At 39.8% G+C, this 11883-nt stretch overlaps 1 protein-coding gene across 1 annotated transcript; it reads left to right on the top strand.

Annotated features, from left to right (window-relative positions):
- The first annotated feature begins 2074 nt into the window (after positions 1-2074).
- smc2 (structural maintenance of chromosomes 2) lies at positions 2075-11850 on the top strand. Its single transcript, XM_006787331.3, has 25 exons — positions 2075-2409; positions 2984-3133; positions 3220-3342; positions 3434-3472; positions 3559-3669; positions 3763-3807; positions 3927-4160; positions 4344-4493; positions 4593-4826; positions 5020-5179; positions 5300-5417; positions 6634-6772; positions 6880-6999; positions 7139-7343; positions 7499-7634; positions 7862-7986; positions 8081-8274; positions 8375-8518; positions 9035-9109; positions 9565-9684; positions 9820-10020; positions 10115-10231; positions 10868-11028; positions 11114-11261; positions 11393-11850. Exons 1-25 carry the CDS (start codon positions 2242-2244, stop codon positions 11567-11569), a joined length of 3594 nt encoding a protein of 1197 aa, XP_006787394.2. The 5' UTR covers positions 2075-2241; the 3' UTR covers positions 11570-11850.
- The last annotated feature ends 33 nt before the right edge of the window (positions 11851-11883 follow it).

The following is an 11883-nucleotide window of genomic DNA, read 5'->3' as shown; positions in this document are numbered from 1 at the left end:
TAGGGTACAAATCATGTATTCTGTCCTCTTTATGCAGTGCACAGTACTGTTAACAGTACATGTCACAGGGAGCTTATTTTAATGAACCTTAAAATGTATTTGGTGGATATTTCAGTGTCTGATTCTGATTCCAGTATACTCTATGTCATTTCTAGATAAATAAATGATTAGGTATTTCCTCACTAGATGTATTACTCCAATGATGAGTGGCTTTCAAGCAAAATTGGTGTAGATGCACTGTTGTGCAAAAATCTTGAGCTACCTCTCATTTCTTTACATTTTGCTGGGAAAATAGATGCAACAATTTTTTAAACATCTGCAAACACACAGAGAAATACAATAAACAGTGTAAAAAAATGAGTTTGTACAATTCCAGTAAGCCCAAGTTAAGTTAGTTAATACTAAATACTAAGTTAGTATTCTGTATGACCAGCTTTTTTCTTTAACATAGCCTGAATTATCTTTGGAAAACTTGTAATTCCTGTAAGTAGTCTTTAGGAATAGCTCTCTGGGCTTCTTGAAGGACATCCAAAACTCTTCTTTGTATGTTGGCAGCCTTTTCTTCCATTCTCTGTCAAGATGATTCCACACTGCTTCAATAATGTTGAAGGGCAGACTCTAGGGAGGCCGCTCCATAGCTGATAGTGTTCCACTGTATGTTTTTCTATCCAGATATGCTTTTAGTGCATTGGCAGTGTGTTTGAAATGACTGTCATGCTGAAGATTTTCAAGATGCCTGCGTGGTGGATCAAACTCTTATGGTATTTTTCTGTGTTAATAATTCCATTCATTTTGATATGATCCCAACACCACTGGCTGAATTGTAGTCCCAAACCATGACAGAGTCTCTATGGTGTTTTACAGATGGCTGTACATGCTGTTGCACCTTTTTCCTGACTTCTTCTCTACATATTAACAATGATTTTAAAATAAATTTGGTTTCATCACTTCATAAGACTTATTACCACTGATTTTCAGTCCAGTTCTTATGTAAGTTAGCATACCTCAGCGTTTTCTCCCTGTTTTCCTTCCTTAAGAATTGCTTCTTGAAATTCACCCCTCCACTGAGACCATTTCTGATGACACACACACACACACACACACACACACACACACACACACACACACACACACACACACACACACACACACACACACACACACACACAGATAGACACACAAACACACACCTTCGCCCAAACTCAATCACCTACAAATGGAGCTATCTTCACACACTCAGGCAGGTGTCTATGTACACCTTTGCCTGTTGGCACAAACAGGCAAACAGGCACACACACACACACACACACACACGCCAAGACGAGCAAAGTTTTCAGTCAAGTCAGCTCAAGTTTTCGAGCAGGTTTCAGTTAATAGGTGAATCAGAAAATATTACTTCATGCCTGTTCAACTGTGTTATCTTTGGCATTTTATTACAATTAAAAGAGTTCTGGCTGTTTGGAAGCAAAAGACAAAAAAAAATTAGGGGTGGTAATTAGTATTTGAATTCAAGGCTATAACTTCTAGTCAATGCTTTTAGCAAGAGGAGCTACTTTTCGTTATTTAACAGTCATACCACCAATTTCTCTAAATCCCAAGCGGGAGAACGGCCTCATAGCGCTTCTAAGTGACAGGTTTTTCAATTTCATTTAATATTTCAGATTGTATATAAAGAAACATTTAATATCTAGCATCATTAAATTATCTTTATTAACTAAAACTATTTTTAGTATAATGCAGTATTTTCTCGACCGGCCAGGTTGACTCGGGACGATTTTACTAAATGCACTTGTACTTCATATTCGTATCTACAGGTGGCGCCAACACACACACGCGCGCGCGCGCGCACGTCTAAGAGTTTTAGTTGCCTTAGAAGTTGCCTGACGAAAATAAATATATCTCGCTATAAATATTTAAGAATCGTCGTTTCTTTGAGTTTACATTGACGTTTATTTATTTTAAAATTTCATCATTATAATATACTTGTTGTGTGTCTGCATATTTTTAATGTAGTAAGGTTTCTTTGTTTTGTTTCCGGCACACAACGGACGCACGTACTCGCGGCTCAGGTTCTGCACGCCTGCCGCCAAAATTCAAGTTAGAGGAGAGGAGAAGCAGTTTCCCAGTTGTCGGTTGTAAACACGGGGCTAATATTTGGTGCTTTCCGTTTAAGGTGGTGGTTTGTCACCTGGCTGTAACAAATCTTGCCTCCGGAATCAGCAGAGAGAGGAAACCCGAAAGATGTACATCAAGTCTATTATTATCGAAGGATTCAAGTCCTACGCGCAAAGGACGGAGATCAACGGCTTTGACCCACTCTTCAACGCCATCACAGGACTGAACGGCAGCGGCAAGTCCAATATTTTGGACTCGATATGTTTCCTTTTGGGTATTTCAAATCTCACCCATGTAAGTGTGCTGTTGTCCATAAGCTAGCTTAAAAGCTATCAAATCCAGTGTTACAGTTGTTTATATTTGATTACTTAGAGTTTTTGTTGAGTTTGATAATGGCAGTGGTTGTATTCCTCTCAGTAACAAGCGAAAGTCACAAATTGTTATAGTGCTGAAAACTACTGTATTTTGCGAAACAAATTTAAAATAAAATGAAGTATGAATACAAGAAATACATCTAGTTTTAGTTTCGTAGAAGCTGTCAATAGAGTAAGCATAAGAAGGCATCGACACTTTGAGACTGCGGTCGCTTCGTGACTGGAAGTAAATAGCCGTCACGATTTGTTTATAACAATATGGTTCTCTCATAGCAAGTGACAAAAAAATAATAAAATAAAATAAACATATACTTTCTGAAAACTGACTCAGGTCAAACTGAACTGCCACAAAAGTGAGAAACAAAATATGAAGAACAACTGTTGAATAATACGAAAGTGCAGTGACCCTGAACTGAGGTTAACTAAGTAAGAAGCATGTGTAGTTGTTTCTCATTCAAAATTTGCATCCCTTTTTGTTTCATCTCACCTGACAGGTGCGAGCCTCCAACCTCCAGGACTTGGTGTACAAGAACGGACAGGGTGGCATCACAAAGGCTACTGTGTCCATTACCTTTGACAACTCCAACAAAAGCCAGAGTCCTCTGGGGTTTGAAACACATGATGAGATCACTGTTACGAGACAGGTGGGGAAAGAAATAAAGGAGGAAACTCTCTGGCTTTAGGGTTATTATGCAGTCCTTGTATTAACACGCATATACTTTTTTTTTAGGTGGTAATTGGTGGCAGGAACAAGTATCTCATCAATGGAGTCAATGCCAACAACACCCGCGTGCAGGACTTATTCTGCTCTGTTGGTCTTAATGTCAACAACCCACATTTCCTCATCATGCAGGTCAGTCTTGTGTCAGCGGTGTCGTTGTGGTTGTAAATGGATATGATCTGTCACCCCATTCATAGATTTTCCTTTTGTTTTAATACATTAGGGGAGGATCACCAAAGTTCTGAATATGAAACCACCAGAGGTAAGACAAACACTTTGCCCATTAGGAGGACACTTATTTCCCTCCCTTCTTAGGACTTATAATATTGAATACTTCTCTTCTTTCAGATCCTTGCCATGATCGAGGAAGCAGCAGGTACCAGGATGTATGAATGTAAAAAGATTAGTGCTCAGAAGACCATTGAGAAGAAAGAGGCCAAGCTGAAGGAGATTCAGACTGTATGTTAATTCACTCTGACTATATCACTATCTATACTTGTTCGTCAGCAAACTGCTGCTGAAGCAAACCATTTGTTGTGTTTGCTCTTTCAGATTTTGGATGAGGAAATCACTCCAACCATGCAGAAACTGCAGGAGGTAGTTTGGCATTAAGATTTGAACCGACTATCTCTCTCCACAGGTTCAACCTGTGAAGCCTGTGTTCTTTTTGTTTTTACTGTTGTAATATCCATTTCTGAACCTTCCTCTGTCCACAGGAACGATCATCATACCTGGAATACCAGAAGCTGATGCGTGAGATCCAGCACTTGTCGCGGCTGTATGTGGCCTGGCTGTTTGTGTGTGCAGAGGAGACCAAGCTGAAGTCAGCAGAGAATCTAAAAGTGATGCAGGACAACATCGCCAAGATGCAAGCCAGCATGGCAGAGAACGAGAGCAAAATCCAGGAGCTCACAGCCCAGATTCAGGAGCTGCAAAAGAAAAAAGACCAGGTACTTTACACTGGGGAAGAAAGGGAGCGATTTTTCACAACTTGATTTTTTTATATAATAGTGGGCAGATTTTGCAGTACCTTTGTTGAAGTCTTTAAAATAATTTGTATGCTATAGGTCCATCCTCTGTATGTTTTAATCAAACTGCAGCAAAGTAATCTGTATCAATCTGCTCATCTGTAGGAAGTAAATGGAGTATTAAAGTCTCTTGAGGAGGCTCTAGCTGATGTTCAGCGTGTGGACGCCAAAGCTCAGAGTGCACTTGACTTAAAAAAATCAAATCTCAAAGATGAAACCAAGAAGAGGAAGGAGCTTGTAAAGAACATGGAGGAGGTAACAGACTGATAAATCTTGCTATTCTATGACTTGCAAACAAGGGTAATCTGTACATCTGAATCATTTATTCAAACTGTTGTTTTCCTTGATCTGCAGGACAAGAAAATGCTTGTGGTGAAGGAAAAGGAGGTTTCTGTGTTGACCAAGCAGCTTCAGGCTCTGCAGGAGGAGGGAAAGAATGACAGCGCTGCCCTCGAGGCAGCTGAGCAGCATTTCAAAGCTGTGTCTGCAGGTCTTTCTACCAATGAGGATGGAGAGGAAGCCACACTCGCAGGCCAGATGATGGCCTGCAAGAATGACATGAGCAAAGCAGATACAGAGGCCAAGCAGGTGACGAAAGTAGATGGGTGGATGTCTTTAAATTCAGAGTCTTGCTTTTAGAATAAATATTTATGCAGAAGACTGATTACACGTATATGCTTCTGTGACTGGAAAACGTTTTTTTTCCACTGACCTTATTCCCTGGGTTCTTATTTTATCATGAATTTCCAACAATCTATTTTTTCTTCCTATTTATGCTCAGGCCCAAATGACGCTTAAGCATGCCCAGGCTGAGCTGAAGACCAAACAAGCAGAGGTGAAAAAGATGGACAGTGGCTACAAAAAAGACCAGGACACTCTGAAAGCTGTCAAAAACAGCAGGGAGAAACTAGAGGCTGAGCTAGCCAAGCTCAACTACGAAGGTATTAATTCATGATTATTTATGTATTTGTTTAAACAGGAGTCACATGCACTCACGCATGAGGTGCCTTTTCTGTATAAACCTGTGTACTAACAGGAGGGTTTTTTATGTCCTTCTGCAGATGGGAAGGAAGAAAGTCTGCTGGAAAAAAGAAGGCAGCTGTCCAGAGAGATAACTAAACTTAAAGAGACGCATGAGCGTCTTATGTCACGTTTCCCCAACCTGCGCTTTGATTACAAGTAAGAACTCAGATCTCATCAAATTATACCACATCTAATGTTATAAAGACATTTAATGATTTTCTGATTAGGGAAGTATTAGAAAAGAAAAATTCAAAAGGAGCACTGAGAACCTGTTTCATGTTAAAAATGTAGAGTTGTGTAAATTTATTTATTTTTATAAACTTGTATTCCTTTGCACTCTTGGCTGACAGTTGCCTCACCTTTTAGCTTTGTTTGTTGTATTGTACCTGTGAAGGGGAGTCTTAGCCATTTGTTAATATATTGATATGATGGCAGATATGTATGGGTTTTTATGTGGTGCCGGAGGACACAAGCTAATAAAATGCTAGGACATTTCTTTTCCCTCCTGGGTCCCCACTCTCTGTGGTCTGTTGTTGTTGGTGTGTGTGTGCGTGCATGCGTGTGTGTGTGTGCGTGTGTATGCCCACAGTACTGAGCAGTCCAATGATAATAGTTCTGGAGTATGTCAACACAACATGTAGTTACATTTCTGGGTCGTAGGGTTTGAAAGCAGTTTGCAGTTATGATATTGGGATAAATCCCCAATAAAGCCCAAATTTTAATTTATAACAATAAACAAACAAATGAATCACATCCTCTCATTTGAAAGGCAGGAAAGAGCCATGTGTGGAAATTTAAAAAAAAAAAAAAACAACATAAGAAATATGTATTTCAATAATCTCTTAGCTACCTCAGAATATCTTTGGTAATTATAATTTCCAATTATTCCAAGTCACCTCTGTTAATTGATAACGTCATCAAATTTCTTCAGTATACTTATCTTAAAGACGTTGATTTTTTCATATTTTGTTTGGCCAATGCTCGAAAACGGGATTTAAAAAAAAATCATTAGAGATTAAATCATTCCTTGAAAAACAGGGTTTATGTGTTTTCAGAGGGAGTGAACACTACTTAATGAACTCAGGTGTGTTAACCTCCTAAGACCTGAACTCTTCCACAGCATGCATTTTTAATTTCTTATTGATATTTGGGCATATTGGGACTCAATGAATGTAAAAACAAAGAATTACCTGATTTACCTGATTTTTGTTTCTAAGAACAGTGAGAGCCACATATGAGGACATTCGTTTTAAATTTTGATAGAACAGTGGCAGTATAATGTCCTCGTAAGTGGATATCAGGCCCTTTAGAGCAAAATTTAGTATTTTGCTCTAGACAAAATGTTAATGTTGTTTTTAATGTCCCTCTTTAGGGACCCTGAGCGAGGGTGGGACCGCAGCAAAGTGAAGGGGCTTCTAGCTAACCTGATCACAGTCAGCGACATCTCCTATTCAACAGCGCTGGAGGTCGTGGCAGGAGGACGGCTTTATAACATTGTTGTTGACACAGAGGTAGGTGTGTGTGACCAGTCTGTGTGTTGTTTATTTATTTATTTATTTTCATTCACAGATCAGTGGGATGGCATAACTGAAGTTATTGATTTTTGGTTTTTTTGTAGGTGACAGGCAAAAAGTTGCTAGAGAAGGGAGAGCTGCAGCGAAGGTACACCATCATTCCCCTGAACAAGATCTCTGCAAAGACACTTAATGACAGAGTGATCAACGCTGCCAAGAGCCTGGTGAGAGAATCTTCTGAGTGTTTGGGTTTGAAAATGTTTGGAGAAGTTGCAAAAGTGCACTGATTTTTTTCCTCCCCCCCCGTTTACTGAAACTTAACATTGACTCTTGTTGCATTCTTTCTGTCTTATCTTCATCCAGGTTGGAGTGGACAATGTTCACACAGCTCTGTCCTTAGTCGGTTATGAGTCTGACCTACGTAAAGCCATGGAGTATGTGTTCGGCGCTACACTGGTGTGCGACACTCTGGACAATGCCAAAAAAGTGGCTTTCGATAAGCAGGTGATGACCAAGACAGTCACACTCGGTGGAGACATCTTTGACCCACAGGGAACTCTGAGTGGAGGTGAGAGCAAGGAGGACGTGTGCTCTGTCATGTGTTATTTATTGGATTTTGTTGCCACTGTTTTATGATGATTTTGAACATTATACCTGCAGCTATGGTTTTATTGTAACTCACTCAAGCACTCAAAAAGTAAACTGGCTTTTTTCTCCTCTCAGGTGCTCGCTCCCAGTCTGCATCAGTTCTGTCCAGCCTGAAGGAGGTGAAGGAGGTTCAGGACAACCTGAATGAAAAGGAGGCCCAACTTCAGGATACTGAACGGCAACTGGCCAGCCTGAAGGGAACCGCTGAGAAGTATGTACATGCAAACACACAAAATGCCCATGTTTTAACTGTTTACAGCAAAACTTAAAAACCTAGTTTTTAAGACTTAATGCACCATAACGCCATTTAGTATTTAAAAGCAGTGGGGAAAAAAACACAACAGAAACACACTGTGATGTAGCTGCCAGCATGTTTTCTCACCTACCAGGTACATTTCCTTGTTCTTTTCACCACACTTCTTTCTCTCTCTCTTGCAGGTACCGTCAGCTGAAGCAGCAGTATGAACTGAAGGTGGAGGAAGAACAGATTCTGCAGGCCAAGGTGCAGCAGAGCTCCTTTCACCAGCAGCAAGAGGAGCTGGAGAGGCTGCGCAAAGCAATTGGTCAGAGAAATCAAAATACGTGGGGCAACAAAAAACCGTCCAGTCTGCATTTTGTGTTTTCTAACTTGATCAAATGTGCTGTTTGTTAATCCAGAGGAGAGTGAGGAGACGTTGCGTGTTACTAAGGAGGTGCAAAAGCGGGCTGAAGAGAAATACAAGGTGCTGGAGAACAAGATGAAGAATGCTGAAGCTGAGAGGGAGAAGGAGCTGAAAGCTGCCCAGCAGAAACTCAATACAGCCAAGGCCAAAGCCGATGCCTTCAACAAGAAGCTGAAGCAGAAGCAGCAGGTTAAATGAACTTTTGACTGCTTTGAATAATTGCTATAATATACAATAATATATTTTTAATGTATTATTTATTTGACTCTTTCTTTGCTCATGTTTGCAGGAGGCTGATGCTGTGGCCCTGGAGCTGGAGGAGCTGCAGAGGGAGCAGGCTGGCTACGAGCAGCAGATTCAGGCTGTAGACGAGGCGATGAAGGCCATCCAGGAGCAGATTGACAGCATGGCTTGCACTGTATCCCAAAACAAGGTATTTGGGCCATTTTGAATGTGCAAAGTAGCTCCCAGAAGTCTTTTGGCAAATAGACTTAGATGAGTTTATTACTGCTCCACTCCAGGGGTGGAACTCGTTCACGTGAACGTAAAAAGTGTTGATTTATGACAATCAATTTGTCTGTGTGGGTTCTCAGTTATCCAGGTTATGACAGTCTTAAGAGCTTGAAAAAAAGAGGGCGACTGGACTCTCCTTCTTTTGTTAAGCTCTTACGAATCCCAGTCGATTATTAACTCAGATCTTGTAAGTAAAAGTCTGGCAACTTTAATTAGGCTGTTTCAGGGTTTCCACGTAGTTGTTTTGGTCCTCATTATGAATTATATTGTTTTTCTCTTCTTGTGGATTATTGGGCTGAGCATGTGCCATCTTTCTATGTAAAAAAAAAAAAAAAAAAACTAAACTAAAAACAACATAATATGATGTTTATAAATTTAAGTATCCAAATGCTTTCCTAAATAATTTTTATTTTCTATTTTTTCTGTTGTAATGTAGGAGGCAGTGCGTAAAGCCCAGGAAGAGCTGGCCAAACAGAAGGAAGTGATTGTGTCACAAGACAAAGCGCTCAAGGTAAACACTGCTATATATATATATATATATATATATATATATATATATATATATATATATATATATATATATATATATATATATATATATATATATATATATATATATATATATATATATATTTGCGTTACAACAACAATCTTCCTGTGGAAGGCTTGTAACATTATATATATATATATATATATATATATATATATATATATATATATATATATATATATATATATATATATATATATATATATATATATATATATATATATATATATATATATATATATATATAATGTTACAAGCCTTCCACAGGAAGATTGTTGTTGTAACTGCAACAGTTTCAGTTTCTGACTCAAACATTTTAAACATTTCACACTCCTCAGCACTGAAAGCTTCACAACTGGTTAGAACTTTCAGATATGACTGGTTAACTGAATTGTCTGTCCATCTCAACCCTCCAGACAAAGTCCACTGAGGCCAATAAGCTCAGAGAACAAAACAATGAGGTCCAGCTGAAGATCAAGGAGCTGGAGCATAACATCAGCAAACACCGCAAAGACAGCCAGGATGCTGCTGACAAGGTACACGCAAACTCTCATTAGCCCACAGTCCTCCCACTGCAGTAACACTTAATGTTGTCTTGATCCAGAAGATTGGAGTGAGTTTCATCTCTTCTCGTATGACTTGAGCATCATAAACACGTTTCCATCTCTCAGGTGACTCGGATGCTGGAGGAGCATGACTGGATCAATTCAGAGCGCCACTTTTTTGGTCAGCCGAACACTTCTTATGATTTCAAGACCAACAACCCACGTGAAGCAGGCCAGCGGCTCAAGAAGCTGGAGGAGACCACCAGCAAGCTAGAGAGGAACGTTAACAAGAGGGCTATGAACATGCTGAACGAGGCAGAGGAAAGGGTGAGGAGGGAGGGGAGCGACAAAAAAGTATATTTGTAACTCAAAGGCCTCAGCTACTATCTGTTCCTCCATGTAACGTCATTCCTTTCTGCAGTACAATGATCTGATGAAGAAGAAGAGGATTGTGGAGAACGACAAGGCAAAGATTTTGCAGACCATTGAGGAGCTGGACCAAAAGAAAAACGAGGCTCTTAACGTGGCGTGGCAGAAGGTATACTTCTCAGCACCTTTTATTTATTCTTTCTCCTTTACTTATATTTATTGTCACCTTGCTTAGTTTTAAATTTACCATTGCAGGATTTTCAATAAATCTAATATCTGTGGATGGTATAAATCAGTAATGTCAGTGAACAGGACTTATTTTGTGCAGCAGCCACTTCTGAGTCTTTCTCTAACAGGTTTCAGTCACTATGAATATAAAAAGGTGTTAGGATCATAGGCTGTATGAAGAGTATCACCACCCCCATCTTTAAAATGAGGTCAGACAGTGAAACTGTACATATGTATATTTAGTCATCCTAACATTTTATTCAGTCTGATCCAAAACGGGTGACTGAGCCAAGAATCACATCAGGCATAGGTTTTGCCCCCTGGTGGCCATTAAGAAGAAAGCAGGTTGGCTGCCTTTTTTACAGGAGTCACATGCACTTCTTAGTTTCTTTTTCTGCCTCCATATGACACATAGATCATTACCTCCTTCCTGTCTTGTTGTTGTTTTATTTGTTTGTTTTAATTATTATTATCCTTAGTATCCTGTAGTAGTGGCATTTCAGATACTGGCTTTTGGTTGTTTAACTTTAGAATAATTAATTTAAATTAATTTATTGCCCATTATCTCTCACTGTAGGTAAACAAGGATTTTGGCTCCATCTTCTCCACCCTGTTGCCAGGAGCCACAGCAAAGCTGGCTCCTCCGCAGGGCTGCGGTGTCCTGGAGGGCCTTGAGTTCAAAGTGGCCTTGGGTAACACCTGGAAGGAGAACCTCACAGAGCTCAGTGGTGGTCAAAGGTGAGTAACCTCATTCAGTATGGCCTTTTAGTGTCACTTTGATTGCACCTAAACAATACTGTAAATAAGTTGTGTCTGTTTTCAGATCACTGGTGGCCCTGTCTCTCATCCTGGCCATGCTGCTGTTCAAACCCGCTCCCATCTACATCTTAGATGAAGTGGACGCTGCTCTGGATCTGTCTCACACACAAAATATTGGGCAGATGCTGCGGACACATTTTAGACACTCTCAGGTAAGTTAAAGCATGAAGGCTTTCACTTTATTGCGCACAATACACTTCCTGCCGTGAAGTACCCATTAACTTTTAAACCAAGTTAATGGGTCAAGTTTTTCCAAACCTTGTAATTTTTATTGTCTTTGCAGTTTGTGGTCGTGTCACTAAAGGACGGCATGTTCACAAACGCCAACGTCCTATTCAAGACGAAGTTTGTCGACGGCATGTCCACAGTGACGCGGACCGCGCTCAGCCAGAGCGACCCCAAGAAAATCCAAGAAAAGCCATCGCAGAAAGAGAAGAGGAGCAAACAGCTCATCAGCTAATCATTGCACTGAAATTTCATCACACATTATGTCATCTAAAAACCTTGTAACATAACCTAAGGAGGTATCGGTTAATAAGAGTTTTGTCTTTATCTCACGTGTTCTTCTTTCTTTGTTTACATCTTTGCATTTCAAACAATAACGAGCTTTATTTTGTCTGAACTGTCCTTATTTATCCTGTCTCTTTGGTGGTTCACGTTCCCCTGCTTCCTGTCATCTGATTTATGTGCAGTTTATATTTTAGTAAATAAAGGAATAAATGCATTTTTGTCTGGTCTTGTTAGTTCTCCCATTGAAAGGGAGGGAGTACATAA

Source organism: Neolamprologus brichardi, chromosome 6 (genome assembly GCF_056152115.1).
Source record: "Neolamprologus brichardi isolate AB-2024 chromosome 6, ASM5615211v1, whole genome shotgun sequence".
NCBI lineage: Eukaryota > Metazoa > Chordata > Actinopteri > Cichliformes > Cichlidae > Neolamprologus > Neolamprologus brichardi.
The sequence above is the reverse complement of the archived record's forward strand: the minus strand, read 5'-3'. Positions and strand labels throughout refer to the sequence as shown.

Coding starts and splice junctions, on each gene's coding strand:
- smc2 (XM_006787331.3), top strand. CDS start 2,242: ATGTACATCAAGTCTATTATTATCGAAGGATTCAAGTCCTACGCGCAA. Junction 5,418..6,633: donor AACCTGCGCTTTGATTACAA/GTAAGAACTCAG, acceptor GTCCCTCTTTAG/GGACCCTGAGCGAGGGTGGG. Junction 9,110..9,564: donor CACAAGACAAAGCGCTCAAG/GTAAACACTGCT, acceptor TCAACCCTCCAG/ACAAAGTCCACTGAGGCCAA.